This window comes from Helicoverpa zea, chromosome 22 (assembly GCF_022581195.2).
Source record: "Helicoverpa zea isolate HzStark_Cry1AcR chromosome 22, ilHelZeax1.1, whole genome shotgun sequence".
NCBI classification, from domain to species: Eukaryota; Metazoa; Arthropoda; class Insecta; order Lepidoptera; family Noctuidae; genus Helicoverpa; species Helicoverpa zea.
Window position 1 is genome coordinate 8,828,369 of NC_061473.1, and position 24,328 is coordinate 8,852,696.

Sequence of the window (24,328 nt, forward strand, 5' to 3'; positions counted from 1 at the left end):
TTAGCATGTAGGATTTGTTACTACACCCATAGGGTATGAAAGAAAATAAAATGTTTGGCTTATAAAGATTTTATTAAACACATTTGTGTAAGGACACAAACTAAGAAGATTTATTAGCACTAATGGCGAGATTCCGAAATGTTTCTTCTGGTCTACTCGCTCTAGCAAACAGTAACAAATTGTGTGCGAACATTTCTATAATATCCGCAAAACTGCAACCTAGGTACTTACATTTTTGTTCGCGCAATTTTGTGCATGTATTTTAACCTCTGTGTTCTCGCTAATATTATAAAACAATAGAAAATCAATTGCGAAAATATCTCGCGTATATCTGCACTGCGATATCGCATAACTTTATCGATAACTTTGGCGGAATCACGTCATAAGAAGCTAAAGGTACTGGTTGGTTGGTATTCCCTGATCGTCATTACTCCTCTTCATCTTCAGGGTACGGACAATGAGTCCTGGTGACTTTGGAGTAGTATCGGGCGGAGGCACGCGGTGTCCGAGTCCGGTTAGGATCGTTGAAATCCACTGAGTAGAGACCGAATTTTGCACTGAAAGAATGAACAAAATATTAATAAAAAAAATGCTTGATTTAGGGCCGATTATTCAATTGCCAGATAACTTTTATGTGAAGACATATTCTTCTATTGATGTTTTGACAGCGTTTGTATAGAAAATATTTAAAGCCACTATATTTATTCCTCAGATAGAAGTTAATTGACGATTGATTGGCCATAACATAAATAAGAGATTTGTGATTAGGTTATCTTTAGCAAGCTAAATGCATGCTTTTGACTAAGTGACATGTTTTTTGCTTCATTTTGAACCAGATTAATGGTAACTGCAGATTGTTCATCGCCGCTTTGAATCTTAACTGGCGACTGAAGACTGCCTGCTTCATCCAATCCAATAAGGAAGTAAGGTTAAGCGTCTTACTTGTATCCCTTATCGAAGTTATCCATGAGAGACCAGTGTATGTAACCAGTTACATTGACGCCATCATCTTGAATTGCCAGAGCCACCTGAAAATAAGACATGATTTTGTATGCGTATAAGAAACAAACATTTTTGGTATAGCAGTGTCGCATTTTTACGATAACGATTTTTATCATTACAAGTTATCTGTTTAACCTTTTTGCAAATTAGTCTGAGTTGGTTTCCAGACAACTCAGATGCGACTGAGTACCAGTATTTCATATGCAGCAACTGCCTATCTGAACTCTTCAAACCAGTATCCAACATACCCCTTGATAATAAAATAAAACTGACCTGTTCCAAATACTTCCAGGTATAATCCACAGTCCTGGTATCGTTAAGGGATGGGTCCGTGCTGAAGAACCCGTTTTCAGTGATCAGGTACTCTAAATCGCCGTACGTTTCCTTCAAGTAGTTCAGCTGGTTGCGAAGACCTTGGGGATACACCTGGATGGAGAGCATTTCTTTGGAGTTTAGGATTCAGAGCAAAAAGTTTGATAAGTGGGTAAATGATTCAATAAGTAGTCTTGATAATAGTTGGTCCATTGCTGAACGTAGGTCTATCCTACATTGAAAGTGAGTTTTAGACGTTTTAAGTATATAAGTATTATGTATCTACATAAAAATATGTACTTCGATAGAAGCTGGTCAAAAACTAATAATACGCGAAGTTTTATGTGAGCGTTCATTCATTAATCTGAGGAGCATAAATAATATTTACGTACTTGAAAGTTAACACCACCCGAACCCGATCTTAGCGAAAAATATATTCAAATATCGTTTTCACCCTCTCTGGTACCTTACAAAACCCCATAAAATACAGTCTTCTTACCGAAAACCACACAGTATCACCAATTTCCCATGAAGGGTCTCTCTCCAAAACAATGCCTAGTTCTTGAGAACCCAATATCGGCCATGATCCAATCGCCTCGCCCGGCTTCGCTTTCCGAACCAACCTTGTTGAGTAGTGGTTAAATGCGTAGAAGTCTGCAGATCCTGGTGAAGAATGGAAAATTATGTTTAGGTCATTGAAAAAATCAGCAGATATGGGAACTGCGATTTTTTTGAAAAGCGTTTATAATAAGAGCTAATGTATCGAGTATGTGGTAATTTGAGGAATTTCATATAGCCATAAGGAGCAAACTATTTACAGTTCTCCTTAAATAAATTTTGGTTTGCCGCTTTTGTACATTTCAGTGACATTGTAGTGAAAGTGTATAAGTGACGCGTTTTGTTCAAAGAAGACTCTAAGCGTGGCCATTTATGTGCAGATAAGTGATTTCATAATGATCGATTTAGTTGCCAGCATTATATCAAGCATCCGTTTCTTTTTCAACTCTATGAGAATGATTAATTACCTTTAACTAGTGCAACTTCTTCATCAGTGAAAGGAGGCAGCCGTGGCGAGGGATAGCCTTCATTTCTACCCTTCTCCAATAAAAAGTTCTCCAGTTCCTTTGGCCATCCACCTTCCTTGGAGTAAATGGCATGACCATACCGCCCTTCCTGAGGAGAAATAAATTTTTACTGGATATTTGTGGAGCATTCAAATCCATACCTACTTATATTGAATGCGTTAATCTCAGGAACTAATGATTTGATTGAAAAATCCTTCAGTGCTAGATAGCCTATTTATCATGAAAGTCTATACCTGCTAGACCACTTCTAGGTAGTTCCCGCTTGTATTTTACATGTAAAGTTTTGTATATAGGAAATAAGGACATACCCAGTACTGTATAGTGAGGTCAGTTATATCCTTGTCATATGGAGTAGCTGGTTGTAACCAAACGAAGAGGTTTACTATTGACACTTTACCTGCAAAGGATAGTACATTAACACGTTAACTGTTCAGCTAAAATAATAAAATTTGTGATGGTGTCAAAACTTGTTCATTCCTAATTTTAGAACTTGCCTTTATACCACTTTTGGTATAAGGGACACAAATGCCATAAAAGTTAATACCCCCATTTTAATTTTTCGTATTTTTTTTAATTGGTTTAATTGCAGGAGTTGTTAAGCCTCCTAATATACCCTCAGATGTGCAACCCACAATAAAAGAGAGTTTGAAAAAATAAGAATGCATTGACTTACCATTATAAATAGGCTTATACTCCTTATCATATGTCCTATAAGCCTTCGCATGAGCAATCAGGACATTCTTATTACACAGAAACCTTCCAATATCCTTATCATCCAGGTACGGAACTGTCTGGTTGGTGTAACCAGAGTCACAGAGTATCAACGGCTCGTTGATAGTCAACCAGTACTTTACACGGTTGCCGAATAGAGAAAATACGACATTTGCGTAACTTGAAAACCAGTCAGTGATTAGAGGGTTGGCCCAGCCACCTGTAAGTAAATAATAGAAGGAGTAATTGCTAGAATAATCTACATGCATGAATGGAAAGAGGACCTCGGTAGGGCTAAGCCACAGCCATATGGGTCGATCTATCACAATTTAAGCAAAGCTCAGTGTGGTCACTTCGTGAATAGATGACATCTTTTTCAGAAGACACGTTAAATTGTTGGGTCCCAGCTTTCATTTGAACATCTTTGGCAGACGTGACGGCATTACAAGAACTTTAGTAGAAGCCAGAAAGTCCGACAACCAGTCTTACTAAGGAGCATCTGGTTGCCGAGGTAACTGGATTGAGGATGCCAGATAGACAATCGCTCCATGTAACACACTGTTACCCAACTGCATTGTTAAGACTGGAAGAGGACGCCAACATTAGTTGGGAACACTGCATGTCTCGCTTCTACTTACCTAGGTCCTGGATCCTCTGTGGTAGATCAAAATGATGTATAGTAACGACAGGTTCTATCCTTTTCTCCAGTAGACCGTCGATCAGGTCGCTGTAGTACCTCTTGCCATCCTCACTGATGTAGTTGGAGAAACCGGTCGGAAGGAGACGAGACCAGGATATTGAGAATCTAGAAAGGTTTAGTGGTTTGATGAATTGAGTAAGAACAATGTGAGCGAACGGAATTGTATTTAGTTTTACACCAGAGAAGATGCTTTAAGGTCCTCCGGTAGGTAGTTCTCTTTGGGTTGATGGTATAACAAGCTGTCTCTGCAATTTCTTCTGCAGTAGACAGAATTAGTTATCCTGTTATATTACTGAAAATTTCATCAAAATCCACTTGGTTGTTTTTGCGTGTAAGATTAATATACATACATAATATCCCTCCAAAGTATTACCATTTAGCTATAATATCAGTAGAATTAGGGAGGTTCATTGTTTTATTACTATGCAAGGAGAGGTAAGTGTAGATTCCTACACGGGGGTACATAATTGTCATCATTATCACTATCATCAGCCCTTTTTATCGTCCCACTGCTGGGCTGCAGCCTCCTCTCACACAGAGAAGGATTGAGCATTAATCACCACGCTTGCTCAATGCGGGTTGGTGATTAGATACCTGTACATATCCAGGCCTAACTGCTCAGCCATCTCGATATCCCTTCGCCAGAGGTGGTAAGAGTCACACGCTACGTCAGCATTGCCGTCCAGCGTGGCTGGGAACAGGTGTAGCTGTCTATCCCATACGCTCTCGCTTTTGTCTGTAAATAATGCCATTGATGAAAGGCGGTTAAATGGTTTCATGTAAACTGTCTAGGTATTAAGAACAGGTATTCGAAAACCTAGCAATATGTAATGATAATGGCGTCCGGGCTGCTTTTCGGCCACGGTGGCCTGCGTTGTGAGAGATCCTTAAAACCCACTAAGTAATTTCGGCTCGACGATGACCCGAGGGTTACACCCAAGCAAGACCCTGTGCACAGCCAGCGGTCGCGCTATAGAACAACTTGGCCAATAGTTACAGTCGGTAAATCTGACACTTCGTACCCCAAACACAGTGAGAAAGGACATTAGATAATTTTCTATATACCTACCTACCAAAATCCTAAGACAGGTTACCTATAACATGTACAAAACCATCTAAAGCCAACCTCTACATTATCTACGAAATATTTGACATTCAATCTGTCTAGTTTCTCACCACTAGCGTTCCATCCTCCTTCGATTTGGAACGCTGAAGTACCAGCGCCGAACTGGAACCATGATGGTAGCTTCAGATCAGCACAAGTAGACCCCACCAGAACAGCACTGTAAAAAAACAGATTGTACTGTACCTACCACACTGGCGGATTTTCTGCATCGTGTTTTTACACGCGACACATTTAGGGATAAAACATCTGCCGGCCGGTTTCACGGTAACCATCTGGTAGTTGAACTGGTAGTTGTCAATTGTTTGTTGTTGTCACATCACAGCCGCGCCTAAGCAAGAGCGAGCTACGATATACGAATAATTTTACGAGGGAAAAACGAGCGGTAAATCCGCTAGTATGATACTTATTTTCATCTTAATTTATTCAATGGCGTGAACGTGCAAAATTGTTAAGTACAAAATAATTCTAGAGTGAGTAATTATTGTTTTTGTAGTGTACATTCAATGTTTTATTTTTATTTTACACGAATTTAAACAATGGCAGTATACAATAGTTTTTGTTTTTCTTTTCAATGAGTCTTCTACATTTTCATAGAATACCTGGGTACTTATAGTAGGTATAGTCATATTTTTCAACCGATTAATGTAGTAATTATAACTGTAATCTGCAAGTTATTTTAACAACAGGTAATAAGTTAGTAGGTACCTATTTAATATTTAAATTCTGGTTAGTCTAGTTAAAAGTTGGTCTAATTATCTTCTTACCTGAATAAAACCACTCCGGAGTAAAACATGATGCCAACTGACAACTACAATTTGGTACAATGTATTTTTTGTAACATCTAAAATATATACAGGTAGACACCAAGAATTGCAATTAGTTAGAAGATCCACTATTTTCATTTATTTTTGTCAGTTTATTAGCTGTCCCCAGTGGTTTCGTCTGCGTTTAGCGGGAACTATTTCAGCGCCCCTGGATCTAAAGATGCCCATAGCCATGAAGTAGGTACCTATGTTATAATCTTTTCCTATAGTCTTCCTCGATAAAATGGGTGATCTAATGAATCGCTCTGATTTTTTTTTTAATTTGACCTTAGTAGATTGTTCTGTTCAAACTAGGTATAGATAGTTCAACTCAGATTTGCGCGCGGCCCTATGTGTGCGTCGGCTTGTAAATATACAACTTTCATTCGTGTGACAGTGACGTCGTCCGAGCATGACGTGTTCTTATCGCTTTTTGTTATGGGTACAGTCGTTTACGAAAATGTCTAGTTCTTCACGGAGAAAATGTTTAAGGAGTCAGGTAGCGTTTCAAAAAATGAAACAACATTCAAAGCTTTTTATTATTACATTTTTTTAACTGCCTCGTTGGTCTAGCTGTCGCAAGTGCGGCTGCTGAGCACGAGGTCTCGGGTTCGATTCCCGAGTCGGGCCAAAATCGCTTTGTGGGTTTTAGAAGACTTTCACAAAGCAGCCCGGAGCCTGGAAGCTGGTGATTGATACACCCGTGCATCGGAGAGCACGTAAATGTCGGTCCTGCGCCTGATCTCTCTCCGGTCGTGTCGGATTACCGTCCCATCGGGCTATGAGAGTTAAGGAATAGTGAGTGCACCTGTGTCTGCGCAAATGCTCGTGCACTATAATATGTCCTGCGTAGTTGGCTAATCTCCTTACATGAGAACAGCCGCTGTAGCCGATAATCGGCTAGGAGGACATCATCATCATCATCATTATTACATTTTACAGTTTTTCATTATTTTCTCATAAGTTTTTTCAAATTGACGTTAACAGTATCTAAGAAATAAATGAGGTGAAATATCTAAGATGAATTAAATACTCCTTACATATTTTCTAGATCTCGGGGTACGCGGACAATAAATAAAAGTGTGGACTAAGAATGTAAAAAGACGTATAATCTAGTATAATAATGTAAACAAAATGTGTGAGGAATTTTAAAAAATAATATTGCTTCGCATAATGTCGACCAAAATAAGACGGAAATAATGAAACTCATAAATGAACGTTTAAGTCATATTGATGAAGGGATGTTGGGTAATACTTGTCGACATGTACAAAAGAAAAAAGAAAAATACTATAGACATTTTGACATGGAGTCAAAATTTATAATTTACCTCGGTGAGAGTAGCGAATCCGAAAATTCATCATTTGATTTTTCAAGTAGCGATTCAGAATCATTATAAATTAATAAACATTAAATTACGTATATAATAACTGTTTTTCTTTAAACAGCCGTAACCCCTAAATAACTGTATTTGTACCCGACTGTACCTCTTGTCACGCACACAAAGTCACTGTGTATGTACAAGGGTTACCCACACATAAGGCCGCGCGCAAGACTGAGTTGAACTTACTATATTTAGGTACCTACAGATTTTGCGCATTATACATGACTGTATATAGAGATGTTTATTGTACCGTCTTGATAATTACCCTTTTAGGAAGGAGGTACCTTAGTAAAATTAATTAGGTAGATACTGAAAAAAGTTGTTAGTTGTGTGTGGAGTGGTATTTCTGAATAACTTTCTTCTTGATCAGTTTTTTTAGGATATTTTTATGTAAATGCTGCTAACTATTTAAATGATAAACCAATAGTGATATTTACCAAATGTGTTACATTACAATAGGAACTTGTACCTACGTAAGTAGTTCTTTCTTTCAATTGTTGACTGAAAATAAACGGACGTGACTGGTGGTTATAATTTTAAAGTAATATTTTTTTATTTGGCGTTTCTTTTACAAATTAAAGAAAAAGAATGTCAGGATTCCAGGCATCGTATAGTTTACATTGTTCATAATGGCAAATTCTTTAACACTAGCCAATTTCCCGCGGTTTCACTCGGGTCTTGTGGGAACTACCTGCTGCCTGTAACGGGATAACATATAAAAACATATTCGGGAAGAGAGTAGCTTTCCACCAGTGAAAGAAATTTTAAAATCGGTTCAGTAGTTTCGGAGCCTTTAGGGTACAAACAAACAAATAAACAGAATAATATTTCCTCTTTATTTCATTAGTATAGTCTAGCCATCGCTAGTGGTTTCACCCGCGTCCCGTGGGAGCAAGGCACTTTGGATATAAATTGGCCTATAGCCTTCTTCGATAAATGAGTTATTTAAAGCTGTTTTTTTTTTCATATTTATCCGTGAATTCCTTGGCGAGTTCAAGTAAATAAATAAAAGAACAAACTCTTCAGCTTTATATTGAGTTTATATTATGGAGTTTCTTGCCGGTTCTCCTCCATGAGATCCACTTTTTGGAACCACTCAACTAGCTTGACATTTTCTTAAGCACCTGTAATCTATAATATAAAAATGAATCGCAAAATGTGTTGGTAAGCGCATAACTCAACAACGCCTAGACCAATTTGGCTAATTCTTTTTTTGTTGTGTTTGTTATTGTCAGGAGAAGGTTCTTATGAAAAAAAAATAGGGTAAAGTAGAGAAGTCAGTTGATGGGAGCGAAGCCACGGGCAAAAGCTAGTAAGAAATAAAAACCTTTGACTTTGACTTTATATTATGAGTCTTGAGTTAATAAATAATCATAAATGTCTTCTTTATTCATACTCAAGTATATCAATTTCTTTAAAAGGCCCGAAAGTCTCTTTCAGAGTAAACTGCATAGTTGTAAAACATAAAAGTTGCATTGATTACCACGTTTTACTTTATCCTACTGCATGATTTGGAATTAAATAAAGCTTAATTGATAGCTATAGAATAGATATTTTTCGCGGTTCGTCCTCGTATGTACCTCGAGAACTTCGGGAGTAAATAAATGGTTAGTTTCTATTTTATTTACTTTGTTATTAAACTGTTATTCTTATTATTACTTTACTAATAAATAAGATAAATAAATGATTAGTGCAAAATTTTGTTGTGTTGTGCATGAAAAGAGAGTAACTCAGTTTGGTTCCAACACATTTTTTTTTAATGTTTTAGCAAAACACTTTAGAACAAAATAATACACTAGTAAAACGAAATACTTTTTCTAACGCATTTCTGAACGAAGTAGACACTGACAGTCAAATTGACATTCGCGTTGGAACTGTGTGAATCTGTCATTGAATATTATCAAAATATCAAATGAAATTTTAATATCACTAAAATAGGCCCCGAACAATTCCATATGTTTACAATTAAACTCCAAAACACAATAAAACAACTAAACAAATTGCTGCCTACGTAAAAATCTACAGGGAAGGGTAGGAATTACGGATTAAAGAGTGAAAAATTGTGTTAAAGATGTCAAAAATTAAGAAGCTCACAGGCTCATTTCGCTATACACAATGGGATCCTTGCTTGATTATCTCGCAAATAGTGGCTATGCAGTCTGTTTTGTACTGCTCCTTATGTCTCATCGTTGCTCTTATGCAAGATTTGACGGGATCCACAAGAACGCTTGATCATATTTTTGAATATCATGTAAGTAATAGTTTTTATGATGTAAGACAAATTTTTAATGACTTTTAGACTCAACATTGGGTTATTTAGGGTCTATAAGCTTTATATATTACTTGTAGCATTATTATTTTCGTTAATTATACTTTTGTTATGACTTAAGTAAGGCTATTGTTTGATTTTTATCTTATAAGGATAATAGGATTAACAGCTTAGAATGTCATGTCACAAATATTAAAGCTATGTGCTATGACTCATTTACATATTCTTTGAGTTTTAATTATTAGTGCTCCACCATATAATTGTTAGGAAGAGAAGTTCATGTATGTGAAACAGTAGTCATATTTACTTTATGGCGATCTCACATCTGACTCAATATCTCTCCTGCTGTACCCATTTCATACGAAATGCTATAAAAGTGAAAGTAATTCTGTCCAAATTACATGCCCAAACTTCTGATCTGATTTAAATGAAGTTGTGACAAACGGGTGTGTGATATGAATGTAACTTTAAGTATATAATTTATTTATGTGTTTCAGGAGATCCACGTAAGAGACAATGAGGGTCGCTCGGTCATATTTGCATTTGTGCTGAATGCAATTATTGGAGCCTTCGTACTGTGGATGGTTGTTGGCAGAACTAAACTGTGCTTGGACTTCAGGTGAGGAATTATTATAAGTAATCTATACTAATAACACTGGTCAACAGCATTTTTGGTGCAAAGTTGAAATATATCATTTCTTATAGATTATTTGATACGTAATCGAAGTCCAGAACATAAAGTTGCACTAGCACGTAGGGATTTAGAGATATACCCCTCTTAAAGACCAAAAACGCGTTTTTTAATGATATTTGACGATTTTTTTGAACGACAGCAAAATTTTTTTTAGTTTCTATCTATAGCATTATATAGTACTACTCTTCCCGATTGAAATTCATTTTTATTTCGAGCGCTAAGAGTTTAAATTTTCATGAAATATGTATACAGCTACGATAGTTCGATCTTCCCTATATTTTATTTGGCCTGTTAGTATGTAAAACTCCACTTTAGATATAAAATGGTATATATTGAGAAAGAAAACTTGCAAAAATATAAATTAAAATGGGGTTAATGCGGGGAAAGTAGTACTATATAATGCTTTAGTTGGAAATTACTAGAAAATTCTGCTGTCCCCAAAAAATTACATCAAATTTCATAAAAAAACGCGTTTTTGGTACTTTAGGAGGGGTATATCTCTAAATCCCGACTTGCTAGTGCAACTTTATGTTCTGGATTTCGATTACGTATCGAATATTCTACAAGAAATTGTATATTTCACCTTTGCACCAAAAAATAATAATAATTTGTTGACCAGTGTAATATTAAGTTGACAGGTTTCGTTTTTAGATTGTGCTAATCTCAGGATCTAATGGAGATGTTTGATAAATTATTTCAGTGTTAGATAGCATATCTATCTAGGAAGGTTACTTTTGTCAAGGTGTGCGTGAGAAGTTTCTGTAAAAAACATGTTCTGCTGTTATCAATTGAAGTCAGCAACTCTACACTGAACAGCTTGCTGAACTGTCTTACAAGACTGAAATGAGTTTTCAGATGTGTCTTTACGGATTGGCAAAGAATCTCTCTAATAGTTTTTTTTATACAGCTTGTTAATTTCAACAAATTCTCATTTTCTCACCTCACATTACAGTTGCACGTACCACGGGCTACACCTTATCGCTTGCTGGCTATACAACGGTTCGTTCCCAACCACCTTCTCCTGGTGGGCGCTCAGCGTAGCCTGTGCCTGCATCACCTGCGTAGCCGGAGAGTTCCTCTGCCTCCGAACAGAACTCCAGGCCATCCCGCTCAGTAATATTGGAGCTAAAGTGGATTTATGAAACTTGGGGAGTAAATTACCCTTCGATTTGCTGATCGGACACTCTATGTAATTTAAAAGTGAGAGTTTAAGATGTTGGTTACGTTTTTTTGGTGTATGGATGTAATGTTTATGTATTAGTAGAACAATTTTTTAATAACTACTGACTGATTTAATGCTGTATTTACTACTGTTTATTGCAATGGTAGAAACACAGCAAAAAACAGTGATTTACACAGTGATTAATTTAATGTGGTCTTAATGATCCGGCCGTGCTCTTGCTGTGGCATATTGGGCTAACACAGTGTAGGCTCAATATATGACATGTCCTCGACACGAAAGAAGAAGAAGAATGATATATAGACATAATTACGTCTTATTAATACATAATAAACTGCCTCGTTGGTCTAGTTGTCGCAAGTGTGGCTGCTGAGCACGAGGTCTCGGGTTCGATTCCCGAGTCGGGCCGAAATCGCTTTGTGGGTTTTAGAAGACTTTCACAAAGCAGCCCGTAGTCTGGAAGTTGGTGATTGATTCACCCGTGCATCGGAGAGCACGTAAATGTCGGTCCTGCGCCTGATCTCTTTCCGGTCGTGTCGGATTGCCGTCCCATCGGTCTATGAGAGTGAAGGAATAGGGAGTGCACCTGTGTCTGCGCAAATGCTTGTGCACTATAATATGTCCTGCGCAGTTGGCTAATCTCCTTACATGAGAACAGCCGCCGTAGCCGATAATCGGCTAGGAGGACATCATCATCATCATCATCATCATCATTAATACATAAATGTTACAAAAAGAATAATGGGTATTAAATCAGCTGCTTGGATATTCCCTGCAAATGTACGGTTTAACTAGTTGACACTTCGTTTTAGCCAATACTGTGACTTCAAGAGACTTAATGGGTGACCAAAGTCCCTTAATGCTTGTAGAAATTTTATAAATGTATGTTTTACCAACCTATCAGTAATACTCTTGCCACTTATACAGATGTTAGGTACAATAAAAAGCAGTTTTTTAAAGGTTGAAAGACTAAAGTTATTTAGTAAAGTAATTTAGTTTATTGAGTAATATTGTTGTTATAGGTTGGTAAAATAGCTCCTAGAAATGTCAGTTAAAACTGTATGTTTCGAAACGAATGACTAAATGCGACTCGAAAATGATAACTTAGTAAATATTATATGTAGGTGCTTATGTGTAAATACATGCCTATTATTAATTGTAAAATATCAAAAAAGAAGATTAATTATCATCAAAATAAATATGAATGCAATTTATTATGAATAATATTTTATACATCACTAGTAGGAATAACCGAGGCTTAAATATAGAGATACACTCACTATATTTTTTTTGAAAATACAAAATGAAAATTTGCAAACATAATGAGAAAACAATTTTTTTTTCCAGAAGTCGAGTGTATGGACATAATTCTAAAAATAATTCATTACTATAGAAAGAAAAAGATAAAAAATATAATGTATATTGTGTAATAATATTGCTTAAATAAAAGCGATTCAATGATATCGACTTAAAATTGTGAATAAATGATTGTGTAACTGTAAATAACTGGATGGTCGACTATGCGATATTTATTACTGTAATAAGTGTAAATAAATGATTTCTAATTTAATAACGCCGTATTATTTTTGACTATGATAGCATTATTTTATCCAAAGACCATATCCCACGATACGACGACCATATCCCAGCGTTCATGAACATAATCAAACACAAAATACCTGAACACTCAAATTATTGTTCAATCAGTCTTCAGATAATTACAAAAAAATATAAACAGACATACATACATATGAACCTCCGTGTTGGGAAGTCGGTAAAAAGTAGGTAAAGTCAGTTTTTGTATTGCAATTTTAATTGTACATACAAGGTGTTGATTTGTATCTGTGCCATATTTCAGGAGGAGGACATAAAATACGTAAATAATCGATTGGAATCACAGTAGACGGGAAATAGCTAATATGCACTGCTTTTTTTGTCATTGTAATGTCGTAGTATTTCAGAAGTAATCCAATTTTATGAATGAAATTTATGAATAATCGTTGCGTATGCTTTGTGTTTGCCTTTGTGTGAGGGCGCAGCACGGTTTTAAGGCCAGTAACACACGCGCCAAGTTTAAATACGGCTAGATGACTTTGACGGAATTACGAAAAAAAAAATAAAAAAAAATTACGTACTAATGTTTTTGTTGATTTGGGTCGAGAATCATTAGCATAATTACGTCCTTGACTATGGCACGGATGCAAATCAACAGCTTGTATTAATAAAATGAAGAAGTTGATGATATCCTCAACGGTCAAGGTTTTATAAAGAAAACACAAAAAATATTCACACTAACTTTAATAATAATAGACAAATCAAAAAACAATAACAATAGCAACGTAATTCATAAATATATCACAATATTCGTACGCTAGCGAAGATTCACTGAAATCACTGGCAATGGCGTGCTAATTATGCCTTAAATACGAACGTTTTGGCGGACATTATATTTTACATAGATTTGAAATGATATATAATATATTCAGTTTACCGCATTTGAAGCGTCAACTTTTTTCAATATTCTTGCTATTTATTTAAATAGTAAAATAATGACATATTTTGCCATACTTTCTTGTGACAATATTTATCGCTGTTGAAAATGGGTTTTTGTACATGTCGCGATAAGTAGGTAAAGTAATATATTTCTCAACACCTTTCATATTCGTACAAATAAATGTTTCTTATCTTCTTAAAAAATCCACAGTTGTAGATATTTCATATTGCATTTACTATTCCACAAATCGATATTACAATGATGTTTATTTATGATAGTATGTAAATTAAAAATAAAATATGATACCCGCCAAAAAGTTCGAAACTAATAGTGCTCTAGCACTAATAAAATGGAGTGCGTGTCTTTATAGCTATTGTTCGGCCATTCAGAGAATGCGTTCCTGACACGTCGCGATTGAACTGACGACGTAACTTTGCAATGGCGTTGCAGTTACGATAAAAATATTTTTGCTGGTTGTTTACCGTTTTAACAATTGAGGAGCATTAAAACAACATTATTATATCAATAATCAATGAATGTTATTACGTCGTCAGTTCAATCGCGACGTGTCAGGAACGCATTCTCTGAATGGCCGAACTATAATATTCTAGTTTTATATTCATCACAACACTTATTATTTAATAATTATTCATATGTTACCTCCTAGACGATACAATTTTAAAATATATCCATTTCTTACGATTCATAAAAATAATATCAGGTTTTTGTGTTAAATATTCAAATTAACTATAGTTTTAACATGAAAATTATGATAATGGTAGTTACAATTAAAATTAAAATCACAACGATACGAAAAATAAAAGTACAATCACGTGTAATAATATGCTATGCATACACGTCTTAGCAAAATTCATCAGCGATTTCCCCATATGTATTGATTAAAGTTCAACGTTTTCACTAGCGTAATACTCTCGAAGCCACAATATTACAAAAATGGTTCCATTTCTAAGTATAAACCGGAAGAAATCGGTTTTCAAATTACTAAGCGAATACGTATTATTGCACGCAATTGTACATGTGTGGCTTAAAAAAAAACTTAATAATATTAGAGTTATAATACGCAACAATAGGCATGATGACAGTAATCAAAAATCATTAAAATAATATATTTATTAAATTAAACTTGAAGCTTGGAATATAAAACGCGCATTGTTTTCTTTATTAATAATGTGATTAATATGTATTTTTATTAAATAAAATTACGAAATAAGGCAATCCGCCATGATATCTTGAACACCAATCAGAGCTCGTGACGTCATTTCTCAAAACAACTCGCGCGAAAGCGCGCGAATGTCACATTTCGTTATTGTGAACTTCCACTGCGATCTTTGTTTTTAATTAATTAATTGTTTATAACACGAGTTATGGAGCCCGGATTTATCAAGGCAAACAGCGCTAATTTGCCTAGAATTGATATCATAATGCTGGGAAAGTTTTTGGCATCAAATAAAGATTTTTGTTCAGCTGAATTTAGAAATGTTAAAACTTCCATGTAAGTATACTAGTTTAATTAAAAAACAATGAGAGATGAAACCTAATCTCGAAATATACTAGTCAAAACAAAATAAGGGCCACTTGATTATTTTGAAGTCTCACTCAATTTTATAATTTTAAAGCGATCCTAAGTGGCTAATTCTTTTTTGTGGTGTTCACTAAAGTGTTAACAAACACTAATGCGACAATACCACTTGCATCTTTTTTTTAAGTGGGTAGAATGTGTAAGTTTTGTTTAACCACTTGAATTTACCCTATTTTAAGACTTTATTTTTTAACTTTTGAGTCAGTTCAACTTTGGATTGCTTCGTGATTAGACAAACTTTGCTAAGTTTAAGCGTGAATTAACATTTTGAGAGAACAATGCCGAGGATTCGAAGACATATGGACCTGCAGACCACAACTAGAGCCATCACATTGATTCAGGAGGGCCATTCTCAGCGTTCTGTAGCTCTGCAGCTAGGTTTTTCACGACGTGCGATCCAGAATGCTTGGAATCAATTTCAAGAGACTGGGAGTGTCACCAGGAGACGAGGATCAGGCAGGATTCGAGCAACCACATCACAGGAAGATCGTTATATACGCCTGACTGCCCGCAGAGAGCGATTCGTTACCGCTCGCTCCTTACAAAACCGCTTGCGGCAGGCGACGGGTACCCGCGTTAGTGACCAAACGATCAGAAATCGGTTGCATGAAGATCAACAATTCTCTAGGAGGCGCGTAGTACGCATTCCATTGACAAGTGCGCATCGTGCAAACCGATTATCATTCGCAAGGCAGTACCAGCAATGGGACATGAGTGATTGGAGCACGGTATTATTCACAGACGAGTCCAAAGTGAAATTTTTCAGTGATGATCGTCGTATTAGGGTTTGGAGACGAGAAGGTGAGCGATTTTCAGATGCTTGCATCCATGAAAGTGACAGATTTGGGGGTCCTAATGTAATGGTGTGGGGGGGAATTTCACTTTCTGGTAGAACAGAGCTTGTAATTCTCAATGAAGGCACAGTAACGGCTCAGCGATACATTGAGCAGGTCATAAGACCCTATGTGGTGCCATTCGCACAAAGAATTGGTGCGGAATTCAAATTAATGCACGATAATGCCCGCGCTCATACAGCTAGAGCCACCAGGGAAGCTCTAGACGAAGCTGGTATACAGGTGTTACCGTGGCCCGCCAACAGTCCGGACCTTAACCCAATTGAGCACATGTGGGACTTGTTGAAAAGAAGCGTTCGGAACACAAATCAGCCTGTGCACAACGAAGCACAACTCATTAATGTGCTCAAAACCAGCTGGGAACAAATTCCAGAAGAAACGGTGCGACACCTGGTTGAGAGTATGCCATCCAGACTTCAAGAATGTGTTCAGAAGAGGGGAGGCCATACACGGTATTGATAAAAGTAAAAAAAAAAAAACTAAAAAAAAACTTACTTTTTTAAGAAAACCCTTTTTTGTCATGCATAATTTTAAGAAAAAATGATTATTTTATTAAAAAAATTAACATTGACGTTTGTTTTTTATTCCAAACATTAATTTTAAGTTAATTACATTAAAAATTAATCAATTAATTAAATTCAATAATTTTCCCACCCCCAAACTTAATAACTTAATAAGAATACTAAAAAAACATGGTGGCCCTTATTTTGTTTTGACTAGTATAGTTATTTACATTATAAACTATGCTAGAATCTAGAGAACTATATAATAACTTACATCAAAGTGATCTTCACAAAAATAAAGTTGTACCCTGGGCAATATTGCTTTTGAATCTCGCCTTGCAAGTTTAAGCCACTTGTTTCGTATTTTTTTATTGTGAGGAACGTACACAAATAACTTATCAGGAGTTGTTTTGGACGTGTTCTTACACTGGGGGACCCCACAACAACTATGCCCTTTCGAATTCATATTTAATAACACAAAAAACTTAATTATTGCACGAGCGTTGTTTACTTGCGTCTTGTAATTTCAGTCGTGACGTCACAAGTGACGACATGACACTGACAAGCGTTTTCGCGCCGGATTCAAAGTGGACAGAGAAAAATGCAATTATTTCATAAAAAAACTTCGCATTTTCTTAAAATTAATAATTTTTCATATAAAATAGACGTATACCTACATCATACAAAGGAATTTAAAAATTTGTCATCATGCCTATTATAATAATTTATAAAATATGAACATTATTTTTGATCAAGCATCAAAAGCAATCTTATTGCTCAATAAATAAGGCATGTTTTTATCTATAATCAGATCACTAAGCATGTCTTTTTGTAACAATATTTTTAAATTAATAAAATTGTTAAATTCAACCTATATTAACGTATGAATTAAATGAAAAACATGCGAATATACAAAAAACATAATTAGTAAACTCAAAAATCATAAAAAATAAATTGTATTAAAAAATATTAACAAAACTATGCTTTTTTGAAATCACAAAATTATTATTTTTTCACATTTTCATGGACATCAAAAGTGCCAACGTGCCACTAAATGTCACTCAGTGTTTTATCGTGCTGTCACTAAAAAGTACCAAAATGGTACTTTCGACTAATCTAATGAATTGCAGAAAAACTATACTTTGCAAAGGCACTCACATAAGTTAGTGTTCCAAATACTAGAAAATAAAATTGCTACTTATCATACGAATATTGTACTCTATATTAATACTGTATTTGTGTGTGTGTGTAAAATATGTATGTGTTTGTGTAAAGTATTTTCGAGATATCGACACAAAATGTCTGTGTTCTACCAAATCTTTTAGCTTTTATTATTATGGAAATTCAAGATTACTGAAAAATACAACATTTTTTCTTCTTCCTTTTCTCAGATAATATCTTTCGCTAAACTTTATAATGACTCGGAACGGTACTTGTGCTTTGAAGTTGATTGCGAGCCGCCATTAAGTTTGATGACAGAACTAAATGAGATTTTTGAGAAACGGGTTCTTAGACTGGAGACAGATTTTGTAGATTATGCTCTAACATAAATACTTAAGTTCCATTTTCACTTTGGTAGTTAATTTCTTGAGTATGAAATATAAATAATAAACTAAATTGCTAAATCTATTCGATCACACCACAACTATCGTTTTCTTAATGTCTATCATAATTTGTTGATTATTTCATGTGTTTACCATGTACAGAAAGTTCATTACAAAATCCCATGTTAACATACCTTTTTCCATTGGCATACTGCCAGGAACGATTGTTCTTCGAAAGCAAAATAATCACCACTTTTTATAGCCGTTGAAAATTGCTTGTTTTTTGATTTTTTATTAGGTAATAAAATTACCTGAAACATTTTAGAGTTGAACTTTCTGTACAAATAGTTTATTAGTTGGTGTCATATTATAAAATACAGTAGTTAATAAATTACCTAGCACAGCAGTAAAGGCAGTTGTAGCGGTGTTTGTTATATTTTATGTAAAGTTTTATATATTTTACATAAATGGGTACTGTGAGTATAAATACGGAAGTCATTGTACATTTACGGTATTAATTTCTTTTTACTTCATACTATGAGTTATTTCAAATGTCTCGGAATGATAATATCTCTCTCAGCTTTATGTAGCAGTTATTGTAGATTATAGAAATAGCTTTTTTAGATATATTTTTGGTATCGGTGTTAATGTTAATGCTTTGATGTAAGACTGTTCATTATTATGTATATTATTATGCTGCAGTACTAAGCTATCTAGCTGGTTATTAACGCTTACATCTAAATTACATTACTTCGCCTTAAAACTATTTAGCGCAGAGAAAAAAGTTGCGCAAACTTTGCGCAATTTTTCGTTAAAAGCGCAAAGTTTCAAAATTCGATTACTTATACCGATTAAACATAATAACTATTTTTAATTTTCCCAAAAATACTATTAACGATTTCGTAAATAATATTGTTTTTTTGTTAATAATAATAATTATTTGTGTATGGAAGTTTTGAGACAAAATACTTGTATTTTGATTTTATGATATGTGTGGTTTTGGCAAATAAGGACGATTATATCTTTTAAGATAAAAGTGACAAGATCTCGATTTTTTAATAGAGGTTTCCTTAAAGTAATGAAGAAAGAAATTAATTAAGCTAATACCCTCATTAATTTGCATATATTTGGATAATGCCACTTTTATCTTTAGTCCACTTGCAAGCTATGTAAAATTCGTATATCTACTTGCTAAAAACTCTTAAATAGCAATCGGACAGTGGGTTTACAAGCCCAGAAGACTATCCAATAATGATGAGGATGAGATATACACAACAGAGTAAACCCGGTTTCCGAAAGTTCATCAAAATATATCAAGTACTCGTTTATCTAACTTTGCATATTAGATCGTATTTGATATTTTCAACAGACTTTCAGAAAAAGGGTTTTTACATTATAGTATTTAACGGAAGACTAGGCCTATCTAGAGTGGAGACACTTTGCACAATCAAAAACTCGTATGAATTTTCTGATTAGATAATATCTGAAATAGGTGATATAATTTGTACAATTGCGAAATATTGACTGAGAGTTAAAGTTTTTAATTTAGTGAGTTTTATTGTTGTAATCTGTGAAATAGATTTTTACTTTTTGTTCGTCCCCACTCTTTATTTTATTTATTTATTTATTTATTTATTATACTTTTTGCACACATTTTACAAAAAAACAATGTACAAAGGCGGACTTAACGCCTTAGGCGTTCTCTACCAGTCAACCTTTAGGTGGTGGAGAAATTTCATGGCAGGTGCACTAAATATGTATATGAGACAAATCGAAAATATATAAACGTACATAGACTTATTATACATACACATATATATATAATATTAAATAAACTTTAATACATATATAAATAACACAAAATCAAATGCACAGTTGTGTCAATTCTGCAAACTCTGGTGAAGATACTCACGAAGCTTCAATTTGAAAGTCAATCGGCTATTAATCATCCTAATTTCCGAGGGCAACTTGTTCCATAAAAGAATAGATTGGACAAAAAAAGAGGAATGAAGGAAATCTGTGCGATGTGAGGGACATTGGAGTAGACGGTTGTTGGAGGAACGCAAATTTCTGTCATGTTGAGAACACAAAAACTGGAAGTGGCATGATAAATAAGGAGGTGAAAAAGGAGTATGAAGAATGGAAAATAGAGTAGTTAATGCTCTCATCTCACGTCTTTGCCTAATTGGCAGCCATCTAAGCTGGTCTCGATAAGCAGACACATGATCGTACTTGCGGAGATTAAAAACGAATCGAATGCAATTGTTGAGAAGCCGGTCAAGTTTATTGAGCAGATCTGCATTCAGGTCATAGAAGCAAACATCACCATAATCAATTATGGGAAAGATCAAGGTTCGCACAAGCATCGCTTTCACGTTGAACGGGAGAAGGTTTTTTAACCGATAAAAGTAGCGCAGCAAACCTGTTACCTTCTGGCTAACACTCCCAATATGAGATTGCCAGCTTAACGTAGTGTCGATATGTAAGCCCAGGTTTTTCACGCTTGAGTTATAAGGGATGTTCATACCATCAAATTGTACCGGAGGTAAGCTGCTTAAATCCACTCTTTGCATAATGCGACTACTACCAACTAAAATAGCTTGACACTTGCCAGGATTTACCGCCACTCCAAACCTATCAGCCCAGCTCTTCAACCCAGCTAGATCATTATTTAATTCCATGATTGTAGCAGATAAGTCCTCGAGGCTGGAGTGACGATATAATTGCAAGTCATCAGCATAAAGATGATACGCAGACTGAAGTTCAAGAGTAAGGAGATTTATAAAAATTGAAAATAAAAGTGGAGAAAGAATACCGCCTTGTGGCACACCAGCATCCAATTTGCACCAATTTGATGTCACTTCATCAACTCGTACTGACTGCTGGCGGTCTTGAAGATAAGACATGAACCAATCCAGCGCTTGAGAAGACACCTTGTAGAAGGATAGGATGTGCATCAGGAGATCGTGACTGACTGTATTGAACGCATTCGAGAAGTCAATTAACACCAGCACTGTGAGCTTCTTTACACTATGAAAGCCTAAAAGCGTTTAATACTAGATACTTCAAAATAAATTATAGACTACTATAGTTTTGGGAAAAGAGAGAGGGTTTCTTTATGTATGTTTTGAAATACATATTTGATAAGTAGTTAGCGAAGACTCTTATATCGCTTTTTATTCGTATAACAAAGTTTTTGGCTGATTCTGGTTTCAAAAACTATGAAATGTTTTATATTTTTGTTTGAATTGGTTTTAAGAGAGTTTTCCAACACTATAGCAGTCTATATCACATAGATTGGAATACTATGCATGAGGTAGATATCTATTCCGAGCTAACACGATATTTGAGTATAATTGAACGCAAATATAGACGGATTTACATTGTAGATGGCGCCACTGTTTGCTACGAAACTTTTAATTTCTAAGAAAATCAACATAAAACGAATAATCGAGAGATGTTCTTCGTTTTTAGAATGTCACACTTACGACAATATTTTTTGACATTCGATTCTGTCTGCAGCATTCAAAGCATTACACTTCTTTGCATTTCGCAGTCGGTTGAAAGCAACAGTAACGCCAATTTGATTTAATTACGACATGATAAATAATTAAGACTATGCGATTTAAAAATTCGTTTAGAAAACATCGATAATCTCATAAGGATTGAAGGCGACGGTTGAGTTAACATCATAAGATAATACTTTCCGTAGTTTTCTCTCAATTCAAGCTCGATTTTCTTTATCAAAGCGGTATATGACTTTTGAGGACAAAGTTCACATCACGTCCGATCTGAATTGTAAGTGATGGAGAGTTCGATTCTCACTCAATGAAATCAATTGATTCAGGCACAAATTAATCTCTTAAATGGTTATGATATTTTACTAGGTAAAGCTAGTAAGTAAACCTTTTATTTAAATAATGCTTAATTTACATTATTTTGCAATATTGGTGTTGTGACTTCCAGTTTGTACCTGCCAAATTATTTTTGTTTTATTTTACAATCCTCGTTGTTAGGTCGCCTTCGGTATCATTTAAATACCAAAAGTATTATATTTTAATTAAATCGAATGTTACATTATTAAAACATAATACTTAGAATATTTTCCATCAATTTACATAAAAAATAATAGCACATTAAATTACTAGTAAAACAGTACACCAGGTACTTGCAAACACAGTTTATCCAAGTGGTACTTTTTAATACCACAAAAAAAAAACCACTTGGTGTTAAAAAAATACACTGGTACATTTAACACGAAAGAATCACAATAAATTCCTACCTTAACGTCTTTGCGAACTGAAAATCTCCTGTTTGGTACTTTTAGCCGCGTGGTACTTTTTAGTGTCAGGTGGCTACTGGAAGTGTTTGTACCACACGAAACAGCCGTACAGGGAGGGTAGTTCTTAGGGGGAACCTTCGTCGTCCACTTCCCGAATGACGGTGTCCGACTCCCAGCGGGTACGCTCGGCTATCAATGCTTGGAGCTCCTATGGAAAAATATAGGTATTGTAAGTCATTTTTGTTTGTGTTAAATTCTTGGAAAGTTGTTAAACCACGGGATATGAATACCTTTGTATGAATGTGGAATGGACGTTTGAATGTACTGTGGTTGAAAGTTAGGAACCTTACAAAGGCCCACAAAGGTACAATGATAACATACACGTCAGATTTCTTAAAATAATTGCTTGCTATGAATTTTAATTTACAAGTAAACAATTGTTTTAAGGAAATTGACGTTCATGTTGTCAGTGAACTTGGGTATTAATAAAATAGGCGTTAAAAGTGTTCGGTATTTACAGTTGATGATTAACGGCCAGCTTCTTCATCAAAAGTAAAAGCCAGAGTAATGCCATAAAGTAAAAGTAACGGTCAAATTCGTTTTTTCAAGGCAGGTAACAGCAAAACTAATAGATAAACGGCCAGTTTCTTCATCAAACATAAAAGTCAAAGTAATGTCTAAAGTAAAAGTAAGGGTCAAATTCGTTTTTTCAAGGCTAAAGTGACAGCAAAACTAATAGAAAAACTAAATTTGACCGTTACTTTTACTTTAGACATTACTTTGATTTTTAATTTGGATTTTACTTTTGATGAAGAAATTGGCTGAAAATGGATTTGATCGTTACTTTAACTATATGACATTACTTTGGCTTTTACTTTTGATGAAGAAACTGGCTGTAAGAAACGTGAAACGATAGATGTCAGTAATAGTTTTAAGATCGCCATACCCTGCCATAATTGTTTTATATCCCACGGTATTTCATTCCATAAATTATACAGTTTAGAATAGTTTAAGTTGATGAATTTACAAATACCAATATATTCCCTCATGCTTATTTTACAATGATTTTTATAATTTAGAAGTGATGGCGAAGTAATTTTAAGTTGTGAAACATATAGATAGGTAGGTATATATAGTGATAGTTTGAACATATCCCAGCAACCATTTTTTAATGAAAATACTTACAAAACATTTTTCTAATAGTTTGTTTATCATGTAGATTCTATGTCCCAACCGAAGTTTATTTTTAATCTGTTTTTCCATTTACTATTATTCCGTCACTATCCTAAATGATAAAATAAAAAAAATGTTTTAGAAAAAAAGGAAAAAAAGAAACAATTTTGATAGTGGATATTTTTGATATTTTCGTCATAAAATAATTAAAAATTAAATTTAAAAAACCCCATGTTTTTGGTTGATTTTCAGTGGTCACAGGAAAAAAATATATATTTTAAAATTATAAAATACTGTACCACCGGCAATATTAGTATTGTCGATATTTATTTAATTTATTAACTTGAATTGATTAGGTTACTTTATATTTACCTCAGGTTTATTGAGTACAATAATTCTGTTTTCGAGTTTAGGCGCCAGTTCACACGATTGTTGTTCAAGATCATCCAGCGACGCTCGACGGGTTAACCTGGAATTTTCATAAAATATTTATATTATTAACTTCAAATTCAAATATCATTTATTACCGATAGTGTCATTATTAAATAAATACATTTAGTTTCTACACTAAAATTGATTATTAACTTAGTCTATACATATAATAAATCTGTAAA

At 34.6% G+C, this 24,328-nt stretch overlaps 3 protein-coding genes across 4 annotated transcripts in view; 1 reads left to right on the top strand and 2 right to left on the bottom strand.

Moving 5' to 3' along the window:
• Positions 1-53: 53 nt before the first annotated feature.
• LOC124641210 (myrosinase 1-like) lies at positions 54-5,761 on the bottom strand. The gene is made up of 11 exons (XM_047179222.1): positions 5,701-5,761; positions 4,987-5,093; positions 4,405-4,546; positions 3,749-3,915; positions 3,073-3,330; positions 2,708-2,796; positions 2,340-2,487; positions 1,814-1,977; positions 1,276-1,428; positions 943-1,028; positions 54-557 (listed from the first exon to the last, which is right to left on the bottom strand). Exons 1-11 carry the CDS (start codon positions 5,727-5,729, stop codon positions 428-430), a joined length of 1,473 nt encoding a protein of 490 aa, XP_047035178.1. The 5' UTR covers positions 5,730-5,761; the 3' UTR covers positions 54-427.
• A 3,229-nt stretch (positions 5,762-8,990) lies between these two features.
• On the top strand, positions 8,991-11,421 carry LOC124641211 (protein SYS1 homolog). Its single transcript, XM_047179223.1, has 3 exons — positions 8,991-9,372; positions 9,888-10,009; positions 11,037-11,421. The coding sequence occupies exons 1-3, from the start codon at positions 9,193-9,195 to the stop codon at positions 11,224-11,226; spliced, it is 492 nt and encodes a 163-aa protein (XP_047035179.1). The 5' UTR covers positions 8,991-9,192; the 3' UTR covers positions 11,227-11,421.
• A 9,849-nt stretch (positions 11,422-21,270) lies between these two features.
• LOC124641208 (snake venom 5'-nucleotidase) overlaps positions 21,271-24,328 on the bottom strand; it is a 31,487-nt gene continuing 28,429 nt past the window's right edge. For both annotated transcript variants that reach the window (XM_047179220.1, XM_047179221.1), the window contains 2 exons: positions 24,087-24,183; positions 21,271-22,749 (listed from right to left, as the gene is read on the bottom strand). In XM_047179220.1, the coding sequence (XP_047035176.1) occupies positions 22,666-22,749; positions 24,087-24,183 (181 nt within the window). In that variant the 3' untranslated portion in view covers positions 21,271-22,665. The remainder of the gene's footprint in view (positions 22,750-24,086; positions 24,184-24,328) is intronic.

Bases quoted from the DNA above. Each gene is read 5' to 3' on its own strand.
- LOC124641210 (XM_047179222.1), bottom strand. From the start codon at position 5,729: ATGTTTTACTCCGGAGTGGTTTTATTCAG. The intron at 3,916-4,404 runs GTATCTAATCAC...AAACCTTTCTAG, and splicing joins TTAGGCCTGGATATGTACAG to ATTCTCAATATCCTGGTCTC. The intron at 2,797-3,072 runs GTAAGTCAATGC...TATCCTTTGCAG, and splicing joins GTATAAGCCTATTTATAATG to GTAAAGTGTCAATAGTAAAC.
- LOC124641211 (XM_047179223.1), top strand. From the start codon at position 9,193: ATGTCAAAAATTAAGAAGCTCACAGGCTCATTTCGCTATACACAATGG. The intron at 9,373-9,887 runs GTAAGTAATAGT...TATGTGTTTCAG, and splicing joins ATCATATTTTTGAATATCAT to GAGATCCACGTAAGAGACAA. The intron at 10,010-11,036 runs GTGAGGAATTAT...CTCACATTACAG, and splicing joins AAACTGTGCTTGGACTTCAG to TTGCACGTACCACGGGCTAC.